Source organism: Sander vitreus, chromosome 21, assembly GCF_031162955.1.
Source record: "Sander vitreus isolate 19-12246 chromosome 21, sanVit1, whole genome shotgun sequence".
NCBI lineage: Eukaryota > Metazoa > Chordata > Actinopteri > Perciformes > Percidae > Sander > Sander vitreus.
In genome coordinates, this window is record NC_135875.1 from 18,135,935 (window position 1) to 18,161,657 (window position 25,723).

The following is a 25,723-nucleotide window of genomic DNA, read 5'->3' on the forward strand; positions in this document are numbered from 1 at the left end:
GGAAACGGGGTACCCTGGGCCTTGTCTTTTTCTTTTGTCATTCCGTCGTCCTCGTCGCTCTTTAACCAGTCCTCAAATGTCTTCCCTCCTCCAAATATATTAAAATTGACAATGAATTTCGTCCATTTTTTAAAACACTGTAATGTTTAGAACTACGGCGAATAACGTTAGCTCAACTGTAGCTAACGTTAATTAGTTTCTATAGCAACCACACAAGGCTGCATCTGATCACTAACGTTAGTTTAATAACGTAGTTGCTACATTGTATCTCGCTTGCGAAACTATGTATCGACTGACCCTCCGATAGATTTCCGACACATTTTAGAAACTTTTTTTTAAACAAGGTTTATTTTTTACAATGGACCTCATGTTTGAAATTTCTGTGATAGAAAAAAAAATACAAGCGGCGTATTGATCTACTATTTGATGACGCTGTGCTCAGTCAGCGGGCAACCTGCCGGGTTAATGCCCTCCTCCCAGCCAATCAGAATCAAGCATTCTTAAACGAAGTAGAATAATGGTTATAAGTCTCATACGGTAGATATGGGTTAGAAGGGGCCTGCTACACCTACTAGTAGGTTCAGAAGGCCATTATCATCTATTCTATTGGTAGAGGTCGCCATTAGCTTGGTCAGGACCCTTGGCGTCACCTTTTTTTAGGAGGAGTCCCGTTGTGAATTCAAACAAAACTAATGCTACTTAAGTTAGGTTTAGGAAAAGATCCTAGTTTGGGTTATAATACTTATGTTTGTGGCGGTATTTAAGAACGTTTCCAGTGAGCCCCTGACTTAGTTTGGAAACATATAGGCTCAGCTTTTTTTGCTGATCAAAGAGAATTGCTCATTTAGAATGTATGCACTTATCTCTATCAAATGTATATGTAAAACAGTCAGTGAGTTGTGGATCAGAGGTGCTAGTTCTCAACACTGGCATGCTGCGTTTTCTAATGTACATTCACACTGCATTCCATTTGTGCTTGGTAGTACAAGTACATGCAGATTTGAACAAAATAGGTCTTTGCACTCATTTTCTCCTCCGTGGATGAAATACATCCGAGAAGTGTTCATCTTTGTCTCATCTGGGAAGTGGTGTGAAGACACATTGCGATTCATTATTATCAAACTGCCCTGGAACTCATCATAAGGAGCAACACCAAATGATTGGGAGAAGATCGACCAAAGAGTGGTAAAGAGAGCCCAAAGACGAAAGATAGGGAAGGAAAAAAAAGTAAAGGACTGATTGATTAAAAAAAAAAAAAAAACAAGAGACACACAATAAAGGAAAGGAGAGTAAAGTAGGAGGATAAAGGAAAGGAGAGTAAAGTAGGAGGGGGAGAGAGGTGGAGAGATGGATGATGATGAGGGGCTAAATCCATGAAAGAGGCAGTAAACCCAATGAGTTTGTTGGACCAAAACTCTTTTATTTAAATTTAGCTCCATTGCCAGCTGAGTCCTTAAAAAGAAAAAGATGAAGGTGACTTATCTTTCCACTTTAATGCTGCCCTAACATCACTGGCATGTTAGCAGTGTGTGTGTTTGGAGCAGTGAAGCAGTCACTTTTCAGGCCTTTTAAAGCCTCTTGTATATCAGCTTTTCCCTCTTTTGGTGTAAACTGAGGTGTGAGGAGGGTCTGGCTAGTCCACACAGCATTCCAGGATAGGTAGCTAGCTGTCTGGATTTACCCTGCAGAGATTTGAGGAGCAGTTAACCATAGTCCTCATAAAGCCACCGGAGTTTAAAATGGCAACACGAAGAAAGCGGAAGGTGACGGACATCCAGCCGAAATGACTGAAATCGGGTGGTATTTCAGGCGGCAACGGAGGAATCCCGGAAGTGGAACGTCGTGGATATAGACTAGCGAAGCCCTAGTTCAGCAGACGAAACTACATTTATCAGGAGTTCACACAATACATGCAACTTGTGAACATATTCAGAAGCCCAATCAGAATGTACAACTACAGATAAGTCAACAAGTAATTACAATTATTATTTGGGTCTTCTTTGTTAGCAAACAAAACTTTATCATTGCTCGACGGTGTCAGCTGCCGTACAAAGAGTATATCCCCCCCGCTGCTGCGACACCACAGGCATGACACCTAGTAATCAACGACCTGAAAGCTCCTATCAGACAGCAGCACAGCAGTCACTTTCTCAGCAGGCATACTGAGTGTCTGACAAGAAAAATGTTAAATACCTTGGGCCAAATAGCATGATTCAGAGTTTAAGTCTGTTGTATTTGAACATGAGCTGAACTTTAGAGAATTGCAGAACTTAAAGTTTAACTGTCTCCATTGTCACACTCTGAATATATCGTTTTGAAAATCGTTCTAACTCAAGTGGATAGCCGCACCACAACTATAATGACAGTGGCAAACGAGATAGCGTTGGGAGCCCTTTCGAAATGATTTGACAAATAAGGACAAAAAACTGACAGCCAATCAAAATCCATCCCAATTTACAGGGCGTCACGTTCAACATGTCACACATCGCAGATATGTGGCGAGAGACCCATTACTGAGGTTAAAAAATGTATTATTAACTGAGACATCCATTTTGGGGATGTTCACATAATTTTTTTTTGTTATAGTTATGTTTTTTTGGTGTGCAAGGCCCTTGGGTCTACAGCCACATTAGTGGCTCTGTGAGGCTGTACTGTGCTGAAGTGTTTTTAGCTAAATGCTAAGGTTAGCATGCAAGCATGTTTGCGATGACAATTCTAACATGCTGATGATTAGCAGGTGTTTAATGTTGACAATGTTCGCCATCTTAGTTTAGCATGTCATTTGCTAATGAACGCTTACATAAAGTACCGCTAAGGCGATTGGGAATGTCAATAATTGTGATAGTACGTGGTCATAAACTAAACCAAAGCATTGGATACATTTTAATTCTGACCAGATGCAAGCATGAATTGAAAAGTTAGTATCATCAAAGTTAGAACAATTGATCCTGAGGGAGACATGAATCTCTGTCCCAAATTTCACAGCAATCCATTCAAACAGCTGTCAAGACATTTCAAAAATAAATAAAAGTCAACCTTATGGTGGCGCTAGAGGAAAAGTGAAAGGATCACCAAAGTCAGTAAAATACATCATCTGGGAGAATGTCTATATAAGATTCTGTGCCAATCGATCAAGTAGATGGTAAGATATTTCACTGGACAAGTGTAAACATTTACCTGCTGATGGCGCTAAGTAAAACGTCAGAGGATCCCAAAAGTAGGGATGGGGATCGTTCATTTTTATTGATATTGATACTATTTTCGAAGACTGCTTAACGATCCAAGTCTTTATCGACACCATTATCGATACTTTTCTATTATTTGGTCGAAAGACAAGATTAGAAAGTCTTAATCTTAACAGAACTATTATTGCTTCTATTGCAAAAATGGTGAGTCTGTGACTGATTTCTTCTGTCTCTGTTTGACAACTTATGATCATAACTACCTTTTCAGCCCTTGGGTGATTCCTCTTCACTAAATACGATCTTTTGTTTCATCTGCAATGACGGACCGGCCTTCCATTGGTTGACAAGACGTAAACAAGTTTTTGATTGGTCAGAATGGTCTCCCTGAGCATCATGCGAAAAGCAAAATGGCGGATAGCATAAAAGCTAGCGGCGATAAACGACCGGAAACTCATAAATTATGGACATAAAGCGTATCAATCTTGGATGTAGCAGTTTGGATTTATTGCACAAAGACCCAGAAAAACAATGGAGTTTTTTGTCGTATACGACAAGCTCGGGCTCATAGGGTTAACGAGATGATTAAGCGGCCCACAGAGCGGTGCTCTCTGTAGCCAGTCCGACTATATTTTGATTTTATTTGCTGTGGGGACGCTAGTGTTTACCTGCTGTCTTTACGCACACACTGTGCTCGTAAATAATTTTTACGGTTCGCGCACGTATCTATTTTAAGACATAACGTTGTATGATCCACTAGTCTCGATAAGCTCTGACCTTATTGATTTCCGGGTTTTGAGAAATTTGGAACTGGGTCCTTAATAGAACCGGGTCTCGAGACCCATCCCTACCCAAAAGTACTCAGGATTCATCCTGTGGGTACCATGGATGTCCGTACCAAATGTTATAGCAATCCATCCAACAGATGCTAAAATATTTCAGTCTGGAGCAAAGACCAACCGACTCCTGTTGCCTTCTCTAGATCCAAATACCTCTCCTTTAATTCTTAGCTCTCTTTCAAAGTCCTCGTTTTTTTTGTATACGAGTTTTAGCTAAATGGCTTATTGCATGCTCCACACACCCACAAATCCTGATAACATACAACTAGCCAACCCCTCATTTCTTAAAGCAGTTCCTCATCAGCTCCTCACTGATGCTTTTTTGAGAGCACAATGCCAGCCTAAAATACACAGGTAATAAAAACACAGACACTGCTGCACACACCAAATGAGTCCTTGTGTTCGTTGACGGCGTGAAAAGGACGCTTCTTTCCCTCAGCTCATGATAGCCTCTATTGTTGTTATTGTGTGGGAGGGAGACACTTATTTGCCACGGCCGGTATAATTCTCTCATTATGAGTTAAGGAGGGGAAAAGAGACACAAGGAGGAATGGAGGGATGGAGGTCCAAAGGCACGGCGTGCCACAAAGAGCAAAAGCCTGACTGATAATGGAGCAAATCCATCAGTCTCTCGCTCTCCATCTCAGTCGGTCTTAAGATGGAAGTCATTTCAGAAAGCTTGAAGAGGAAAAAAAAAAATTGCAAAGAGAGTAAATGGACTACAAGCAGTTTTAGCGCCACCAAAAAAGCTTTGCAGTCTGGCAGAGGGAGGGAGACGGAAAGGGAGGCTGAAAAAGAAGGGCAGAGAGAAGGAGGGATGACGCAGGGAGGCAAAGAGAAAAAAGCAAGAAGCAGACATTAAGGGACACACAATGTGAGAGGTGGTGAGATCAGCCTTTCCTCCTCTCTGGGTGAGTTTAGCAGCAGCATAGAAACGTTAGCGTGTTTCTTTTCAACCACAAGGTTGCTGTGACCTAACTTAGGCTCCAGCTTCTAAAATCCCATTCACTCTCCGAGCCTCCCGAAACCCTCTCTGGATTTGGCTATGGCTCATTGCTCTCATCATTGGTTCAATTTTGCTAGCATATGCACGTGTGTGCGTGTGTGCACACAAGAGACAAGAGAAAGGGAAAAACACTGAGCAAAATAAGCCTATGCACCCGCCGCTTGAGGGTATTTTAAAGCAAGCCCTGCCTTCTCCTCATGATACTCTCCGATCTTTAAGACTTTTGGCTCGGTGTTCGATCAACACAACAACCTCACCTTAACAACAATGACTCCGGTAACCTTGGCCATCCATTAGCCTGTCTAAGAACAAAAAGCTTTTTTCCATAGGGAGCCATTAGACGAATATAGCTCTGAAAAGGGAAGTATCCAATACACCAGATGGGCTGCGCTTTATTCCAGCTCCAGGGCTGGACAGCAGTCTCACAGACCATTATTGAGAGGGAGGAATTAGGCTAAATCGATGCAACATATGGGAAATGTTCAGGTTCGATGCCGGGGAGTCAATCCAAGAAAGTCAACCTGCAGGTGGACACTGACTATTGCCCAAAGCATGGCAAATATCTGCACACTCAATGTGTTCCACATACTTTTACCCAAGCTGTTATCATATCTAATTCATTTGAAGTGTGGGATTTCCTCGTGGGTAAAACATTATTAACCCTCAAGAAGACATTGGTTTCTTTTATTGTTTATAGGTAATTTGGAAGTTGGAGATGAGTCCCAGTTGGTACCTCTTATGTATTACCATTACATTAAAATCACAGCGTTAGGCATCCCATTTCAATCTTTTCAATTGCAATCTTCCTCATTTAACAACACTCCCTGCAGCTCTGCTGGTATTTCCAGGCATTCTTAAACTCTGTCTGGATGATTTCCTAATCCAGGTAGCTGGAAATGACATATAACCCAGCTCTTTTTGTAAAACCAAATAATAATGTTATTTTGTATAAAGATATAAAATATTGGAATGAAACATCAATATATACCAATATAACTAATAATAAATATTTTAATTTTGATTCACAAAGTGAGCCAGAAGATATGAAACTTTATTTTGGTTAGAAAAAAAGAGGCACAAATGGAGAAAGCATTCATTTAAAAATGTATTTAAATCCTAATTATCACACAGCAAGTGACGATTCTGGAAATGACCAAAATGATGACGTTGATAAATAAAAAAAAAAGTATTTAACTGCTGGGAAGATGACCTTCTTATAAAACTGGGCTGTCTAAGCAGTAGAAAGACGCAAATACTTTTTAAAACATTTGAGGCGAGAAATAGGCAATACAGTAACAAAATCTTGGTTTATACTGTATTTGATCACCACTGTTAGTTTTACAGTTTAATCTGAGTTTGAGAAAGGGAGCGGCAGCTCTCTCTCTCTCTCTCCCCCGTGTCCTTATGCATATGTAGTTCCAGCAGCCCCCGAGCCAGCGAGAAGCTGGCGGATTTGAGCTGGGCGATGGAGGGAAGGTTACCATAGTTCATTCACACATACTAACCACATTGTTATGATATAAAGCTAGTTGAAAATCGGCAAAGTATCCCTTTAAATTTCCCTGAGATCAGAGGGTCTTTACTTTCAGAAAAACCTGATGCTTACCTCCATTACTCAAATGTAATATACATAATATACAAATACATGAGGGGCGCAAACTGGGGCTAGTTGACCACATCAGTCTGTAATGAATCCACCATTACGATGCACCCACTTGCAAGTCCTCCTGCATGAACAAGCTCTCAAACTGCAGGGAACAAGTCACTTTCCCAACACCGTGCTACAATTTTAAAGCAAGCTGCCTTCGACATGAGCATTTCACCACCACCGATGCCAGAAAATGCTACGCCATTTAATCACGGGTTGAGAAAAGTCCATATACATATATTCATCAGACCGTCTGCTTTTCAATAAAGAACACTGAACACTCCGTGCAAGTGGGTCTGAAGACGTAAGCGACAGGAACGAGAGGGATTAAAACAATGCAACTCATTTGTCATTGTCATGCTTTTGTCCTGTCCGAATGACGGAGATACAGTAATTTCACACAAAAAGGTGTCAGACAGCTCTCAGCTTGAGCCCAGAGTTGTCAATTTACATCTATTATGTATAAGGTGAGCCGGGCTGAGCTCGGTAGGCAGCAGCCCTGACTATCAGTTAGGGCTGAGGAAGTGTCAACTGTCTCTTCCCTGGCGTCCCATACGGTTTCCCCTGAATAACGTTACAGCTGTACCTCCTGGCAGACAACAGCACAGTGTGTGTATCTGTACCGTATGTGTGTATTCTACACAGTGTATGTGCACCACTATATCCATGTGTATCAGTGTCACAGTCTGTCTGTGTGTGTTTCACTGTCTGTCTCACAAAGCCGAACCCTGGGACTGTGCGTGTGTGTGTGTCGGTGTTTCTGTCTCACTGGGGGGGCGGCATGACACACCTTGTTAACGTGACAGACACAGTAAAACAGTCACCGAGGGAATGAGCCGCCGTTGTCTACTTTGTTCGATAACTTGACAGATAAAACAAGGAACAGCGAGTCAGTTTTTTGAGTCGCTCTCGAGTTCAGTTCCCATCATACCTTTCTTAGATGGGTGCCTGGCACAACTGGAGCAGTGCTTTTATAATTGGCCTAAATGCTATTAGTTCTGTTAAGACTTGATCACAAGTTAGAAGTGGCACAAACTGTGGTGGGAAATGCAGTCACTATTTGTTGAGGTACCAAAGGCAAGGCACACATAGCTATGGCCGTGGTTACACTTTTCTTTTCAATGCGACTTTTGTCATCCGATCATGCCAGGACGTGCTAACTGTCAAGTCTTAGTCTACATCCACCACCTTCCACTTCCGGGATTGCTCCGTTGCCGCCGGAAATTCCGCCAGATTTCACTCTTTTCGGCCAGATGTCCGTTACCTTACTCTTTCTTTGTGCTGGCATTCTAAACCCTGGTCGATTTATTAGGACTATGGTTAACTGCTCCTCAGATCTCTGCAGGGTAAATCCAGACAGCTAGCTAGATTATCTGTCCAATCTGAGTTTTCTCACGACAAAAAAACAACTTTTGAATGTTCACGTTCCACCAAAACAAATTCCTTCCCTGAGGCTATTTTGCAGCGGCAACGTGACTCTGCCCGGTGCTTAGCGCCGCCCATGACGATTGTGATTGGTTTAAAGAAATGCCAATAAACTAAAGCAGGTTTTTCTCCCATCCCAGAATGCTGTGTGGACTAGCCAGACCCTGCTCCGCAGTGCTGTGGAGGAAGGTCTGTCAAAGCGAGACTAGCCAAGTCTGTACGCTCCAAGATTCGAACTTGCTGGCATTGGGAACTGATCAGCCAGACCACATGCCGAGGTGGCCTGGCTTGCATTGAGTTTCGATCTTAGTGAGGTATGGACAGCATGTGGGCACAGCCCAGACAATTTGTCAAACGTAGGTCTCGCGTTATGTTCCCGTCACACTGGAGTTGCTCTTCAGAGCGTGAGCAAAGGGAAGAGATTCAAAGATGGAGGAAAACCGGGGTTGGGGAACAGCTGAGATCTGCTGTCTTATAGCATTATGGTCACTATTGTAGCTGTGTAAATCACTCGTCTTCGCAGCTCTTTCCTCAACAAAGTGTGTATATAGAGAAAATATATATATGAAGTGAAGTGTCCAGTGTGGACACATTATGGGGACACACCCCGACAAGTTCTGATCTGGTGCATACAATCACAAAAGTCGCATCAAAGAGTGTGTAACCACGGTCTATGTTGGAAGGTTGACAACACAAAAAAGGGACTGCCACTTTAAACTTCTTCTAGTATCTTCTTTTTTTGGCACTTGAACATGGCATCATTTTCTAGACAAGCCTAGATAAGACTAGTTTCTAAGCCTAACACATATGGCATATATATATAGGCATATATTTGAGCCAGTCTTTGGAAAACAAGATTAGTAGTCTACAGCCACTTAATTCAATAATTTATGAGATCATTTACTTACAGGACCACCAAGACCATTGTCCTTGGGTACTTTTCTCAGATTGTTTAAGTAGTTTTTGTTTTAGGATTAGCAACAGAGCACCAGAATCCACGTCTGCTCACCGTGCCGCCATAACTGGAAGTCCAACCAAGACCATTGTCGCAGTAAACAATCTACTACATTTTGTGATATTTCCCTGGATAAGTAAAAACGATGATCTGATTAGCATTTATTCTCTGGGCAATACGGACATCTGCACCCAATTACATCAAATAGATGTTAAGATATTTCAGTCTGGACCAAAGTGGTGTACTGAGAGACCAACACTGCCATTCCTTTGAGCCGCACGACCAGCATGGCTAAAAACAGATTTGACCCTTTCCAGCAAAGTGTTCTGTTTGACCACTTGAGCAGCTGAGTGGGGAAAAAAGGCGCCTGACAGCAACAATGCTATTGAACACTAATGATGAGGTATTAATGCAAACTTTAATGTTGAATTATTTCAGAGCTTGCTCATTAGTTCCCTCACTCCTTGGTTTAATGAACTTGTAACTCCATCCCTCTATTGTTGGGTTTAACTCGAACAAATTCATCACAAAAACCTCTCTCTGGTACTCTGTGATTGTTTGCAACAGCTTCTATGTCCTCAGGGTAATATTACCCCCACATATACCAAAAGCAAGTAATAGTGTTGTAATGGACCATAGTTGATCTGTGGTCCGTACTCCGTACGGATCAACACTCGCGATTCGGAATGCATATAAACCGCGGCTTAACTGCAAAGTTTAACCATAATAATGGTGTGAAACAATTTTTTTTACTGTCGCTGTTACTTAAAGTAGGCTGATAAATCTCTATGGAGGGTTGCCATGAAAAGATAAAAGCAACGCAATTTTCTGTTCACGTGAACGGGGCATGTTAAAATCATTTGATAGTCATGGTCATGGTCATTAAAGGAGCAGAAGAACTCGAAAAGCCATGACGCCGACTACACAGCTCTGTCGTATCAGCGGCAGCAGGGTACAGGGCATGGCGAGCTGCCGGTCGTTTTGGCGGACATTACGGTTAAGACAAAAAGTGAGCGTTATGTGGCAATGAGTTAGGTTAAGTTTAGGCACCAAAACGACTAGTTAAGTTTGGGAAAAAGATTGTGTTTTGGATTAAAACACTCCTGAGGAACACGCATTTCCAGGGTGAAAGTCCTTTGTTTTCCCCGGGAAAAGCGAACTCTGCACCCCGGCTTGAACGTGCTGTGTTTTATGACAGTTCTTTAAGTAATAAATGGAAAGCATTTAAAAAAATATATTGTCCTCCCTTCTTTGTGCTGATCCGAAAATGTATCTGGTCCGTGACTTAAAGTCTAATATGTAATACTAACTGCTTAAAATAGTCACTGCAGTCCAAATTCACAATACTGGACAGAGTCGTCTTTCCTGCCCCCTCCTCCCCAGACTCGAAGTTCATGGAGGTTGCCAGGTTGAGAACACAGCATCAATGTTGCTAGACGCTAGCCTCACATAGCCAGACATTACTCCACAGCACAGCGGAGTAGGTAACGTTAGATGCTGGCTATGTTGACAGTCATAAAAGCCTGTGCTTACGCGGAGCTCTGTACAACCACTCTATCTCCGCTTAAAATTACGGCAACAACCGCTAAAACATCATCACCTCGCCGTCCTCTCCACCCGGCTGACAGCCACACTTCCTCGGCTTAAAATTACGGAAACAACTGCTAAAAACAGCACAAATTTACGGTCCTCTACCGATTTACAGCCACCCTTTCTTGGCTTAAAATGACTCACCGTTTGTAGGCTACGGGCGCTGAACAGGCTACACAATGTAAACACCCGTGGCCCGCTTGCCTGATCCTCCGGTAACGTTAGCAGTTATGGCGTGACCAGTCGGGATCACTTCACTGGCTGTGTCTCAAATGTTTTGCGAGTAAATAACTCGAGCAACGTTACTCTATAAAATTCAATGTGAGTACACAAAGGTTGAAATGACTGTGAAATGCCCGTCCCTAGTAGCCGTGAAAAATTAGCCTGAAGCTAAAGCTTACCTGTTCAGGAGTAAATTGGCCAACTCGGCATCCTTTTGGGCTCTAAGCTGTCTCCATCTTTCAAATACATCTCCAATATTTACCCGGGGTTCGTTACGTCTCTGGTCATGCAACTGTTAGAAACATGCCAAGTTTTTTTTAGGTTGGATAGAATCTCCATTGATCCCGTTTGTTTGGTTGCTGCCTCCATGGCTGTACTACAGCTGTAGTACAGCCATTTTTACAGCTATATCTGGCAACCCGGCCTGGCTGTCAGAATGGGCAGTTGATAACACACAGGCCAAAACCCAAACAGACATTCCGTCATGGAACGGAAATTTCAAAAGGAGAAAATACTGGCTTTAGCATTGTTGTTCGAAAACATAGTCTATCAGCATAGCATTTTACCTTAATATCTGATGATATATTGTGATCATTTTTGGATTTAATACAGTAAATATATTACATATTGCACCTTTAAAACCGTGATCTGATCGGAACCTCTGCGTTTTGTGATCCGTTGCACCCCTAGCAAGTACAGTACAGCCATATGGTGAGTGAAGCAATCTGTCTTTATGTGATGACTGCTCTGGTACTGGTAAACAGAAGACAGAGATATAAAGTGTACCTGGTAGACGTTGTATGCGTTGGCAGCTCTGCCCTGCAGGAACACAGAGGGGATCCACACGTTGATGAGAGCACGATGAGCCCTGAGTGACACAAACAACAAACTGTCCTCACTGCCGTCGTCATTATCAAAATCATCATCATTACCATTATCACAGCAACATCAACAGTGTCTCAGCGCTACGCTTGGACAGCTATAGCAAACTACAGCTCACTCTGGTAAAATGCCCCAAAATCGAATTTGGTTGGATCTGAGAGTGGAACGCATGAATGAATGTATGAAATCAAACAGTGTTGAGAAAGAATAACTAAGAGATACAATTATGCTGGGAGAACAGATATTTTACATGGTTGAGAAGATGTAGCTCTTCCAAGATACAAAACAAGAGGAACTCCAGAGGTAAGAGTGAATTAACATAAATTGAGGGAAGGTTGGAGGAGGGGGGGAAAGAGGGGGAGAGAGTAACGCAGGAAAAGTAAAAGAGAAATAATCGTACGTCTCAAAATCTGACAGGCTGGGGTCATCTGACGTCTGGCTTAAATCACCTGGAACCTGGGAAAGTAAAAAGAGCGGGGGATTGATAATAAGTAAGAGAGACATACACTACAATACAGTACAAACTCATACACAAATATATATGCACACATACTGTAACACAGTGTCCAATAGGCAAGTGATTCCCAACCAGGGGGTACTTCGGAAGTTGCTAGGTGGTACGTGAAAAGTGTGTGCATGCGAGTCCATCAAGCCTGTGATTTGTTTCACTCTTTTCATGCTTCCAGGTCCCTCGAGGAACTACATGACCAGGCCCAGATGTTGGCCTTCTGGATGAGTGTGTGTGTGTGTGTGTGTGTGTGTGTGTGTGTGTGTTTGTGTGTGTGTGTGTCCACATTTTCCCTCCATCTCTCTCGTCCAAAGCTGGCCTGTCAGCTTCTTAGCTCTCCCAGAGAGACTATCTAAACCTGGGCTAAAACACTATCACCACAGCCCCCTTTCAGTGGGGTCTCCAGCCTCCAGGCTTTGATCAAACTCTCCAAGAGTGTAACACACCAACAGAAATGCACGCACACACCGTGAAATAAATAGGAGGACTGAGAAAGAGAGAGATGGTGAGGTGTAGAGGCAGACAGAAAGTGACCGAGGATTGGCCATCTGCAGCAGCTATTTGAAGCTGGAAGCATGCAGCAATCAGGAGCCAGAGATGGACACACACACACACACACACACAGAGTGAGTGGTCCAGCAGAGCAGGGCTGAAGCTGGAGGATAAGAGGTCCTATCTTCAGCCTGGGGCTCCCATCACTGCTGCTGTATCAACCCACACTGTGGACAGATTGTGTGCGAGTGAGTGTTTGTTTGTGTGTCAACACTGCTTTGAGCTCTGCTGAGCGTGACCAGATGTTGGCCTTCTGTGTGTGTTTGTTGTTATTGTCAAGGACCACTTTGAAAGTGCTGCAAAAAAGTAGTCTGAACTACCCTTTGGATAGTTAGTGTAGCAGCGATGAGCGCCGTGATTTAACAGGCACCAAAAGAGCACCACCTACAGAAAATCTAACTTCATCAACTAAAACGTGGAAGGATGTGAGCACACACACTTTGATTGACAGATTATCTCTGGGAATTGCAGTGCAGAAGAACCATGGAAAAATTAAAACAGAGAAAAAATAAATAAAAATATGAGCAGAGGACCACGGCAAAAACAAACAGGGGGAAGTGGAGATGAAAATCAAACAAAATCACTAGGAGGAGAGTCTAGAAAATGGCAGGGTGACAGAGACATCAGATGAGAGGGGACATCATTGTGCAAGGGTGTTTTAGTGTGTGTGTGTGTGTGTGTGTGTGTGTGTGTGTGTGTGTGTGTGTGTGTGTGTGTGTGTGTGTGTGGGTGTGTGTGTCACTCACCGGGCCTCTCAGGTCAATGAGTTCCTGTCTCATTTGGACAATGAGGTGGTCTTTGGCTATGAGGGAACGGTACAGGCGCTCATTAAACTCTATCAACTCACCGTGCATCTCGGCCACCTGCAGCGCACACACACACACACACACACACACACAGACACACACAGACACAGACACACACAAAAAACACAAAAAGGGCATTTAAATTAATCATGCTGTAGAACATCATTACATAAAACACAATTAAGTACAAAATGGACAATAGAAAATCATGTAAACACGTGAAGTATAGCATGTCAAAAATACAGTTTTCAGATTCCATTTAACACACAAAAGGCAGAAGCACTCCAGGTGATCGATGTAATGACGTAATGAATGTTGACAGCAGGACAGATTCTTGGAAACAGTCAAACCCCTGACAGGGATGTGAGGGAGAGAGGGGTGAGATACACAGAGAGAAACAGACAGAGAGAGCGAGAGAGAGAGAGAGAGAGAGAGAGAGAGAGAGAGAGAGAGAGAGAGAGTGTGAGGGGGTGAAACTAGTTCATATCCAAAACAGTCAGACTCCTGCCAGCCTGCTAATCAATTGTCATCAGCTCTAACTAACCTTGACGTGGTGTTATTCACATCTGTGTGTGCTCATGGGAATATGGCCAAGAAATTCTGTGTGTGTGTGTGTGTGTGTGTGTGTGTGTGTGTGTCGTGCGTGCGTGTGTTCGTTCCGAGGCCTGTCTGCCTAACCAGGCTGGACAGTGTGGACAGGAGACTGACAGCTGTGACACACATTGTGCTGTGTGGAGGACACCTGCCGTCACAGCCGCTTCAGCAGAGCGCCGTCTGTGGCTGACAGGTGAGCCGAGCCGAGCCGCTGCGCCACTGCTCCAACACCGACCTTTATACATGAACTTATTCACATCCCATTTAAGAACCCACACACTGCCATAAAGGAGGAGGAGAGGCTCCTTATGTAATAACAACAACAACAGTGATGACAATCGCAATAAACTTGATTTATCAAACGCTTAAATGCTTTGCGTTGATGTCTGTATATATCCATTTCATATTATGACAATACCACATTGAAAAAGTGTCAAGCTTTAGAACAGAATATGCAGAGCGATGAATTTAACATCAGTATGTTTTTTTTTTTTTAAAAACAACTAATAAACTACTTATACAACTCTGCAATGAGACAGTTTAGCTTTAACTGATTGGTAGTGTGAATATGCCTGTGATGAGCAACAAGAATCAATGAAATGGAAGCCAGGAGCTGTGCTGACATTATAGGTGAACGTTAGCAGACACTGCAACAATCGCTTGGATGTCAGTTGGGCTTCTTTTTTTTGTCTTTGCTGGCTCTATGAGGAGCACAGTTCTATATTTTTTATCATTTTATTTATTTAGGTCAGGTTACTCCTGGCTACAGTTTATTCATCTAGTTAAAAGATAGGTTTAGATTTTTATATCTCCTATCTCTGTCGCCGTAGCATTAACTTTCAGACTCCAGGAAGTGACTGCTCCTCTTCACAACCATTACAGCAACAGAGAACTGTTTTAAATGTATATATTGGCATATGAATGGTTGTTGTATGACTCTCTCCAGGAGCCATACTGTTCCAATCGACAGTATGACCCACAGGTGATGCTGCTGCGTAATGTCACGACAACACATTTAATGATTAATGAAATCACAAAATTTTGTATTTTGCAGTGGTATTGAAGTATAGTTTCAAGCATCCAGTTGCCATGGCAACCATATTTCTAAAAATACAGAAAGCAAAGACTACAGTACATGTGTTCCTCTGGAGCAGACTGCCTCTGGGCTAAGTTATAACAAATATGTCTCCTCCTGCAACCTAACATTTAAATGCCCTCCATTGGGTCTAAGACTTAAAAAAAAAGAACGAGTAAAATCAAATGTGCTACACTAAAATGAGTTTACTCATGCGTGTTCTAAAAGATGATATTGAATTTACCTAGCTTAGCTCCTTAGGCAAGGTATTCAATATGACGGGGGCCCTGATGGCAAAAGATTTGATTTGGCCTTCATCCTCAAATGCAGTAGTCATCACCAAACAGCGAGACCGCACTCTTGAACCAGGAGGTCTGCTGTGTGTATGTATGACTTTCACGCGCCATTACTAACTTCAGTGGAGATGCATGTTGCTTGTATAGTCTCTTCAGATAGCACCGCTTCAAACATTTGTGGCTTAAATGTTAATGTCTATATTTAATCCAAATGTAATCGAACGTAAAAGGTTTTAGACAGGCAAAGGTGTTCACTGCATAAAGGTTAGATTTGTATTAGGAGAAGCCAAAAAAACACAAGAGGACTGAGAGAGAATGTTAAATACATTGGACAGAACAAAACACACAGTTAAACTTAATTGCGTTCAATGTGAGTAACACTATAAAGACATCACCCAATGTTGTGCATCAAATATAGTGTACAACTGCTCTCACAAAATAAAACTAATCATACCACAAATAATAACAACCCCCATATTCTACATAATAACACAAGTAAATGGGGTCTGCTGTAATGAATTCTCTCTCATCAAAACAACAGCTTCTATAGCAAAAGAAGGTTTTTGCTTTGATTTATGCATCTGTCTTTGCTTCTTCATATTACTGTTTAACTGCAGCTCAGACGTTATGAAGTAAATAATGATGTGTGTATCCTCCGGCAGGCTGTTAAATATCTCCACTGTCAAACAGAACCTGAGCTCTACAGGCACTAAGTATAAAGTCAATGAGTTGCAACAAGTCTGGGAGTTTTGGAAGGCCTTCAATCCCTTGCAGCTGATTTCAGCGATAATCATTTGATCAACACTTTTTTTTTAAAAAGATAGAAAAAGACTGCATGTATCTTTTTTTTCAGGAGCAGCGTGTAGGATTTGGCATCAAGCAGTGAGGTGAACTGAATTCCGCTACCCTCACCCGGCCCTTTTCAAGCGTGTAGTCGAACCTACAGTGGCCTTCCGGTAACATAAAAACCCTCAAGACCCTCTCTAGAGCTCTATTGTAGAAACATGATGGTGAAACATGGCGGGCTCTGTGGAAGAGGACCCACCCCCTACTGTATGTAGATATAAAGGGCTCATTCTAAGCTGACGAAAAAGACAGACTCATAGTTTCAGGTGATTATACACTCATGAGAACATAATTATGAATATTCCATTTCTGCCAATAGAAAGGGAGAGAGTGGATAAAGAGAAAGAACACGGTAAAGGAATAAAACGCTATTTTCTGATTGTTTCATTGGTTCACAGTGGTTATGTTCTAAAGCACAAATAAACACATCCACATCTCCGCGGGTAGTTGCAGCATTGTCAGATAATTAGTGAATGCAGAGCTTCATCCTGTCTGTTTCTCTCGTCAATATGAGATGCTGAGGGGCATAGCGGTGGTTGGGAATGAGAATAGGCCGCACACCCTGCACGCCGTTATTGGCTGGGGGTTACACACCCGCATGTGGCCCAGAGGCTCTTTGATGACGCCCATTAATGTCACGCACTCACAAAAATGAAGAAAACACAAGCATAGGGAAGGTTCTCTGCAGATACAGACACTAACAAGTGAGGGTGTAGGGGGATTGCTTTTGAAGTAGTCTTAACATTGTTTCTAAAGGAAATCCTACACATTATACCTTTAATGTTTCTATTCGTATCCCGACGTTTGTTTCAAAAACTGACAAAGGCTTCAAAGTCGAGTTCATGCCCCTGGTCCACCAGGCACATGTCACATCCTGGCGTTTTCAAGTCAGGGAACAGGAAGTCCACCCTCAAACACTCAACGCCATTCATCACCTCTTATTATTTAGCAAATAGGACATTATAAAAGAGGGAATTAATTTCAAGCGTGAAGAAACCCAATTAATTCTCAGGGAGAGGGAGCTAATCAGTTCGTCATTCTCTTGGTGTGCACTTGTGCATGTCTCTGCATGTACAGCATAGTATGCCTATGTATGCATATGTGTGTTGTGTAAATGTGTATTTGAGAGTGCGCATGCTAAATCTACACACCCAAAAGAGGTCCATATTAAGCAGTGGCTGTGTGGCTACGTGCTAGCGTTGCCAATTTGTTCAAACAAGTTAATGTATTAATGCAGGGTCATTAAGATGCACAGCCAGGTTTTGGTGTTCATTCCCTCAAGCATGGACCTTACAAGCAATGGGCATTACTCACTACTCACTAGCTAACCTTTCTCTAGTCAAGGCCACCGGAAGGCTAATTAGTGGCTGCAGAAATCAAAACAAACTAAACTAAATATACGAGGAAAAAAGAGATCAGTGCAGCACAAGGTAGTTATGGAGACTTGAAAGCTAAAGGGCACTGTTAGAAGGAGTTAAGTTTAGAGTTTTGTTTAACTGCACAAAATACAAGAAATGACATGGAAAAACAATTACATAAATGCAGTCCAAAGTACATGGCATAGAAACAAAAACATAGGCTAGGGATACATTAATTCTTACAGGACTATAGTGCATTGTAGGATGTGTGGGCGTGTGCATGCATGATAATCCAGCATGTGTGTCTACTTGTACTGACTTATATCTCCTGACACTCACAACTTGAACAGGAACTTGTTAGTCTTGAAGGTGATGGACTGGCTTACAATATCCTTCAAGCCAGTGCAGTTTTAAGTTGAAAAGCTTTCAGTGAAACCATATAAACATCACAATAAACCCGACAGCGCAACAAGTCAGCGAAGTCGAAGCCTGACAGGACTGGTGTTCGTCTGCTTTAGGCTACAGCTGATCTGGAGCCTTGAAGCCATGGCTATGTGGCTACCGCAGGGAGCTCCCAAAGCCCTCCTACGATCAAAGATCAGGACCGAAAGAGAACAAAGTGTGTTGAAATGTTCTGCCTGGGGAGCTGGGACAAGCAAACGTCAGCATCAATGTTACAATTCTCTAGAACTGAAGAAGGAGTGTATTTCCCAGTTTCCCAGGTTGGTCCTGAAAATAGTAGGACATTACCAGTTAATGCAGCTAGTAACTTAACAGTTAAATTATTCGGAAATACAATGTTCCTGTCATACGTTTACCATGGAAACTGGAAAACTGAAGCACGTAACTGTAACCCATTAATATAAAAAAAATTAATGTATGGACGGTTTAAAGCTACACTGTAAAATGTTATATCACTAGTAATGCTATAAAGGAATGTTTTCATACGTTGTCTGTATCTCGTGCACAGCAATGCATACAGTGTGCATGCAGACTGTCAATGTGATACACAATCCTGCCACCTGTTTAAGGCTATTCTTCCACTGAATGAGGCTGTGGCAGTTTTGTGAAAAGAAATGTAGAGACGTGGCAGGAAAGGCAGCAAAGAAGAAGACTCCTGGCTAGCAAAGATGAATGTAAACAATGCAGGTTTTTGTCTGTTTACTGGTAAACTCAACAGGCTACATTTAATTAGCCTGAGTCTAAGTTGAATGAGTTCTTTTGCTGGATATTTGGATACTTTGCATTCAATTTGATTTTGTTATGTAGGTATAAACAAGACAAACGTTGGATGTAGATGAAAAATGATCTTGCAAACACTCAAACATATATTCCCTCTCACATACATTTTCTTGAATATTTTGATTTTGTAATGAAATAAGGCAAAGTAACATTCTTATTTACTTGGCTGAATAAGATGAATTTGGCCTATAGTTCCTTTCATGGATTTTCACGGCCTAAGCCATTTCTCTTCCTTAATTTTATTTTCTATGGAACTGATATCATTTGTTCTGTTAACAGTGTACCTAGTTTGACTAAGTGAGAGGGCTGAAAGTAAACTGCGAAAGGAAATATAATTCGGTGATATGATCCAATATGATTAATAATGACAAATGTATTACATATTGCCTGCTCTGCAGTAAACATTACCATCCATGTTGGTTATTCTCTATGCAACAAAGACAAATTTGTATCATTTATATTAGTCAACACTGCAAAGTGGAACTGTGCATCTTAAAAAGCAAACACAAATCAAGTTTGTTGTATCACAAACACTAAAGAGTCTGTGAGGACCAACAGAGCAAATCACATATTGTGGAGAAAAAAAAACATTCACCCCACACAACAACAGCTTCAGCGCCTACTTTTAAAAGAATCATTCATGTTTTATATATGGTTGCAAAAACTAATTTGTACCTGATATGACTGAAAATGGGACAGCAGCAGAGCAGTGATGCAGATTGTTGTTTGCTATCACACACATTAGTCTGGCCTGCAGGGTTGGTTTAGTATGATGTAACTGTCGGCACTGCAGGAGTCATCACAGCAAACTGCCACCCAAGTGATGCTGACCGCACGCTCTCTCACATAAACCCTCTCTATCACGCTCTTAAAAAACACACACAATCTCCTCCTTCACACAGCGCATTATCCTCCTCCTCGGCCATCTTTACAGAATCTCTTTGTGCCTCCTTCTCTCCTCTCCCTCGGTGTGTGATCTGATCTGAGCTGTGCCAAGCTGAGCTGAGCTGAGCTGGCCTGAATAAAAAGGCTAAGAGAGCTAAGAAAGCCCTAGATGAGCGGAGAAATTAGTCAGAGGGAGAAAAGAAGAGCAAGAGCAGCAGTGGTGGTATAGCTGACCCGAAACCTAATAACCTTAATTAGACGGGACCCATAGGATGAATGGGGTGGAGCAAAAGGAGGCAGAGAATATAAAAACACGTCAATGTTCAGACAGAATTTTATCCATTACAGAAGGGAGGCCCAGCCGCAGGCTATCAAAAGTTCATTTTAACATCTTAAACTGGGTGAGACCTCAACCAGAATATGGCCAATGCTGGGTTACTCTCTAGTCTAAATACAGCTTGTGTCTCTATCTGCGTTTCTGCCTCACTTCCGCACAGCTGCTCCAGGAAGAGACATGGCTGAGAGACGGGGGGGGGGGAGACGAAAAAGAGGGTGAGAAAGGATATAGACATGTTGAAAATGTCTTTATTAGGAGTAACCCCTTGAGATGCACCATCTCGTTTTCGAGGGGGTCCTTAACAATAATTGAATATACAGTACAATCATAATTGGACACAACAGTTAACAAAACAGAAACAGACAAGCAAAAAAAAATAAAAAATCTGTCAGTCATAATCAAGTTTGTGACAAAGCAAGAATGAAACTGGATACTACTCATAATATTAGAAGAGGTGTTGTGGTGTTGTAGAGGATTAAGGACATTTTTAAAGGATGGGAGAGATAGAATGGACCGAATATTTACAGGTAGATTATTCCAATCTGAGGGGGCTTTAAACCTAAAGGCTTTCTTAGCTGTTGAGAAACATACAGCAGGGACAGAAAAAAAAAGTTCTGTAGAGTGTCTCAAGTGGTAGGTAGAGGAAAAAGGTACCATAAGCTGTTTAAGATAGCTAGGGTAATTGCAATGTATACATTTATAAATAAACAGCAACCAATGCTGATGTCTTCTTATTGAGCTAAATCTGGCCCGTGGTACAGACGCAGCTCTTTGTCGCTGCGGCATCACACAGCGAGCTCCATGAGCACTTGGATCACACATTTTTGGGTTGTGTAGTATTATTACTTTGAAACGTCGCAGTGATGACAATGTTAAAGTACAGTCTGTCAGCTTTAATTCAGGGGTGTTTTCATCACAACCGGATGAACACTGAGACAACTAAAGCCCTCTCTTTTTTAATGCATGTTCTCCTGATCTACATGTGTCAGAAGTATTTGGACAGATTAAGATTAGGGTTACATTCTAAAAGTCACTTTCACTATCAAGAGCCTGCATTTTAATGTACACTGAGAGGACTTTGCCAGTATGAAGATTAAATGCTGGTAGCTATGGATAATAAAGTATGTTTTCACTTATTTGTGCATGAACCTGTACTTACATGATGTTAAAAGATCTACAGTATGATTTGTGAACAGCGCTTGTCCTTGGCTGTAGCAAAGCAATACTTAATAATAGTATTAAAAGTGTTTGGGAGGAGGTGTCTTTTTTTAGCCATTCCAAAACCAAAAACACAAGAGCCAAGCATCTGCTCTAAGGTAAGCTTCAGTCGTTAGCATCTCAGGCTAACCAGTTTACCAACTAAAGTAGTAACTAAGCATTACTAGGAGCCCATACTTACCTAACTATTTTAGTTTGTGCAGTTACAGATTATGTTAAAAAAAAAAAAAAAGCAACGAAAAACCACCACTGTGTAGTATTTTTGCCACTGTGTGCGCTGGTCCTGGATGCTATATATATGCTATAATAGGGTTTAGGCTAACGGTAGCACCTCTGCCCTGCTCTTTGTTGGATTTGGGGATGTTTACACTCCAGCAACTCCAGCCAACACTACCCAATCTTATAATATTAAAAATGAAAATACTGTTTAAAAATACAAACTGAACAAATATGTAAACCAAGCAGCCAGACAGAGCTATGTTAAAAGGAAATAAACAATCAATAAGCTCCCCTAAGCTACCCTGCAATGCAAGAACAATGTTTTTTCTTTATTTAGCGATACATGTTAACAGCTTTGCCTAAATGTTTTAGTATGTTGCCATGCGTGTAGCCATCAAGTACAAAGCGAGTCAGCTGAAGACATTAAAAAGTCAGCCAGGGGAAGAGTTCTCAACCAATTTATGGAGCTAATGTTAGCTTAATTAGCTAGCTAGCAGGCCCTTGAAACAATTTAATAGCAAGAGTTGTCAAAATTGAGAGTTGTGGGCTAAAATATAGGCAGGTGCTTTTGTCTGCAGTGTATGTCTGAAGTCAAGGACCCATTGTTTTCGAAGAGTTTCGAGTAGTAATTCTGCCGCCGTTCTCATTGTTAACCGTTTATGTGTGACTGAAGATTGACAGGTGGAGCAAAAGTAACTGAAAGGGGTGGGACTTAATGAATAGATTACAAGGCCGGCAAAAAAAAAGTCTGATAATCAAATTTGACTTGTTTTGAACAGACTTTGAAACTGTACATTCCTGCTGCAGAGCTTCAGTAGTAACATGCATAACGCCAGCAGTGGTTTCCCCACTGAGCTGAATACTGAAAGTAGCAGAGATAAGCTTTAGCATACATGCATATCTTCAAGCTACATAGCAGGAACATTAAGCTTTAATGCAGGCAAGATGATTTTACTGCGCTGTGGGTCTTTAATGATTCATCCACACAGGAATTAAATGGCCACAAATTGTAAATGAAACACTGAAATCATTATTGCATTGTATAATTGTATCCAAATGCGTGCTACTTTATCCAACCTGAACATAGAAATCCTTGCATGCATACATTACTACAATAGTTCAAGTAAAAGCAAATGTAATACGTCCTAGAGAGGCTTTTGTAATCAGATCATGTATGAACACTTCAAAGTAGATTCACCTGCATTATTCTAAGAATAGCATGCATTATGCAGTATTTTGGCTTTTCAAGGGTCACTTGCATTACACAGCAAAGACAGCAGGAATTATACTGGCATATCTGATCATATTTTTCCAAGTTTTTACTGCATCTCCTCTCTGAACTAGGTGGCTTGTAATTGTTGCTCTTGTTCATGATGTTGTTTATGGTTAATTAATGAGCTTGTGGATCAAAGGGAGAATCCCTGATCCCACTGGAAATTTGGACCCATATCTCTTCTCTATCCTCCAAAAGTACTCTCGCTCTACTTATCAATACAACACAGCAGATATATATATATATATATAAAAAAAAAAAGAAATACACCATGGGAAAACAAAACAACAACAAAAAAGATCTGATGTAATTGTAACTGCATAGTCACAAGACTCCTAATGTAGTAGAGTTTGTTTAGTGCATGTGAGTCAGACGTCTTCTGAACAATTGGGTTAAGATGATCCAGCCTTTGAGCTACAGACAAGTTAGTTTATAGCACTACTGTATGATGTAATGAGGCCTCAATTTGAGGCACAAGGACCTGCCTTCTAAATCTAAATTAAATACTTTTTGAAAGCACTTTCTAATGACTCACATTTGCACGTGTCTTGAGTAAGAGTGTACTGCCACAACACAATGCCTCTGCATAGGTTTGACAGGGGTATTCTACAACAGCTGCTGAGTATAGCTGGGTACCGAATTTGATACTTTTTAGGTGCCGACCGAATTGACTCTAAAGCAGGGGTGTCGAACTCAACTTCACTAAGGGCCACACTGGAAAATGAGAATCACATTAAGGGCCAGACCTGTTTTTTCCAACCGAAAAGTTGAATAACACCTTTGACTGTATTATCTGTCTCATGTAGCTTTCTCACTAACAGTTTGGTCGACATAAAGCCCTAAAAAGTCAACAAAAAAGTTCCTTAGCCATCATAGAGTTTAGCAAATCAAAGATTTTTTTTTTTTTTTTTTATATAGCAACCTGTTTCACAGCCTGAATATGTAAACTCTCTGGTTCTATGGCAATTTCTGAGCCTCAAAGTCAGCAAATCTGCCAAATTCTGCTTTGAGTGTCGCACAACTGCAGTCTGTAAAACAGTTTCCAGTCTTTTTGGTTTGGCTCACATCTAGGCGGGCCAAAATCTATTGTGAACATAAATTGATATGCGGGCCGGATCAAAATTTGCGAGGGGCCGGATTTGGCCCACGGGCCTTGAGTTTGACACATGTGCTCTAAAGTATCGGTTATCGAAAAATGGCTCGTCATTCAAAAACCAATTTCAATAACTAAGGAGTAAATCTCATCAGTGTCAGTGAGCCAATAAGCACGCAGCATGCTTCTACCAAGATCTAATAATGTTTGTGATTGGCTGTCTAATGTTACACGTCATAGAGGCAGGCAGGAAAAACTCTACGTTGCGCACAGAGACGGGGCTCACGTAGTAAGAGCTGAAAAATAAATAAAAAGATTTGTGCCGTAATGTGTAATGTTGTAATTTTTGTTTTGTTTTATAAAATTGGTATAGAAAAAAGTATTGTTTAGGAACCGGTATTGAAGTCACGGTATTGGCATCTGTACCGGTTTTGCATATTTTTGAATGATACCCAGCCCTACTGCTAAGATTTCTGCATTTAAGAAACTCATCTTCCAGCCTGTATTATGGTTAACACATTCAAGCATCGTAACACATTTTGTTCACAAGCCAAATAGACAAATTACCAAACAGTATTAGTTTACACAGTGATATTCTCTCTTCAGGCAATTGGATTTCTGGCTAACCGATTCCATTAAAAATGTGCCTGTACTAGAGTTACCTGTATCTTAAGCCGCTTTTCCGCTGCATGGTACGGCTTCACTTGACCTGCTCTGTTTCGGTTAGCAAAAGTTGTGATTAGTACCTGGTACCTTTTTTTTGGTATCACCTTGGTCGAGGTTCCAGGCGAGCTGAGCCAATGTAGTAGGTGGAGTTAAAACACTGCAGACCACTGATTGGTCAGAGAGAACCGTCACTGAAGCGACACAGGAAATCCTGCACAAACCTGGGCTTAAATAGCCAAGCTACAGTCAATTGGGACAGCAAATTTCTATCTATCCGTAGTGGAAAACGAAAAGAGAAAAGTACTGGTACCAAAGAAGTGAGCCATGTCCAGCAGAGCCGTAACATTCAGTGGAAACATGGCTTTAGAGTTGGGCAATGTGATGGTCATCGACAGATTGATAAAAGTCATACAAACTACTTCATGTTTCTTTAAAGCCCCTGAAAACCGTCATGCCTTCATAAGCACAATCAAAGCTGAAAAGGTTGTCACCTGACCTAAGTACGGCACCGCATATGGGACGTGGTTGCAGGTGGTTGTCCTGTATACGTGTATGTAGTTGTATTAGAGCTGAAGATCTTTGCCCGACCAAACCCGTCAGGACCCAACGGGACCCGACGGGTTCGGTCTTAATTTCTATCATTTTACACGGGCTCAGGCTTGCGCTCCGCGTGAATGAGAGGTAAATGAGAGGTCAGGTGATGTGTTTTGATTAGCGCGAAAATGGATGCTGAGGAGGTGAAACGGAGGCTGGTCTCTGGCGATTACGTTTTGGTTGCACCGGCAAAGAAAGCAAAGTCTGAGGTGTGGAAAATTTTTGACCATGTGCATAATGAGAATAATGACCCAGTGGGTTATGTGAAATGCAAAAGATGCGACATTCTGTTAAAGTACGACAGAAAGAAAAGAGCTGTGTGCGTGCGCACATTTGAATAATGTTGGGCTGTAAATGGGTTCGGGCTTTTAAAAAGCTGTCAATCAAAATATACTTGTCGGGCTCGGGCCGA

At 41.7% G+C, this 25,723-nt stretch overlaps 1 protein-coding gene across 2 annotated transcripts in view; it reads right to left on the reverse strand.

The window, feature by feature from the left end:
- snx29 (sorting nexin 29) overlaps positions 1 to 25,723 on the reverse strand; it is a 183,218-nt gene that overhangs the window by 59,322 nt on the left and 98,173 nt on the right. For both annotated transcript variants that reach the window (XM_078280045.1, XM_078280046.1), the window contains exons 16-18: positions 13,556 to 13,672; positions 12,150 to 12,205; positions 11,654 to 11,735 (exon numbers count right to left, since the gene is read on the reverse strand). In XM_078280045.1, coding sequence (XP_078136171.1) covers positions 11,654 to 11,735; positions 12,150 to 12,205; positions 13,556 to 13,672 — 255 coding nt within the window. The remainder of the gene's footprint in view (positions 1 to 11,653; positions 11,736 to 12,149; positions 12,206 to 13,555; positions 13,673 to 25,723) is intronic.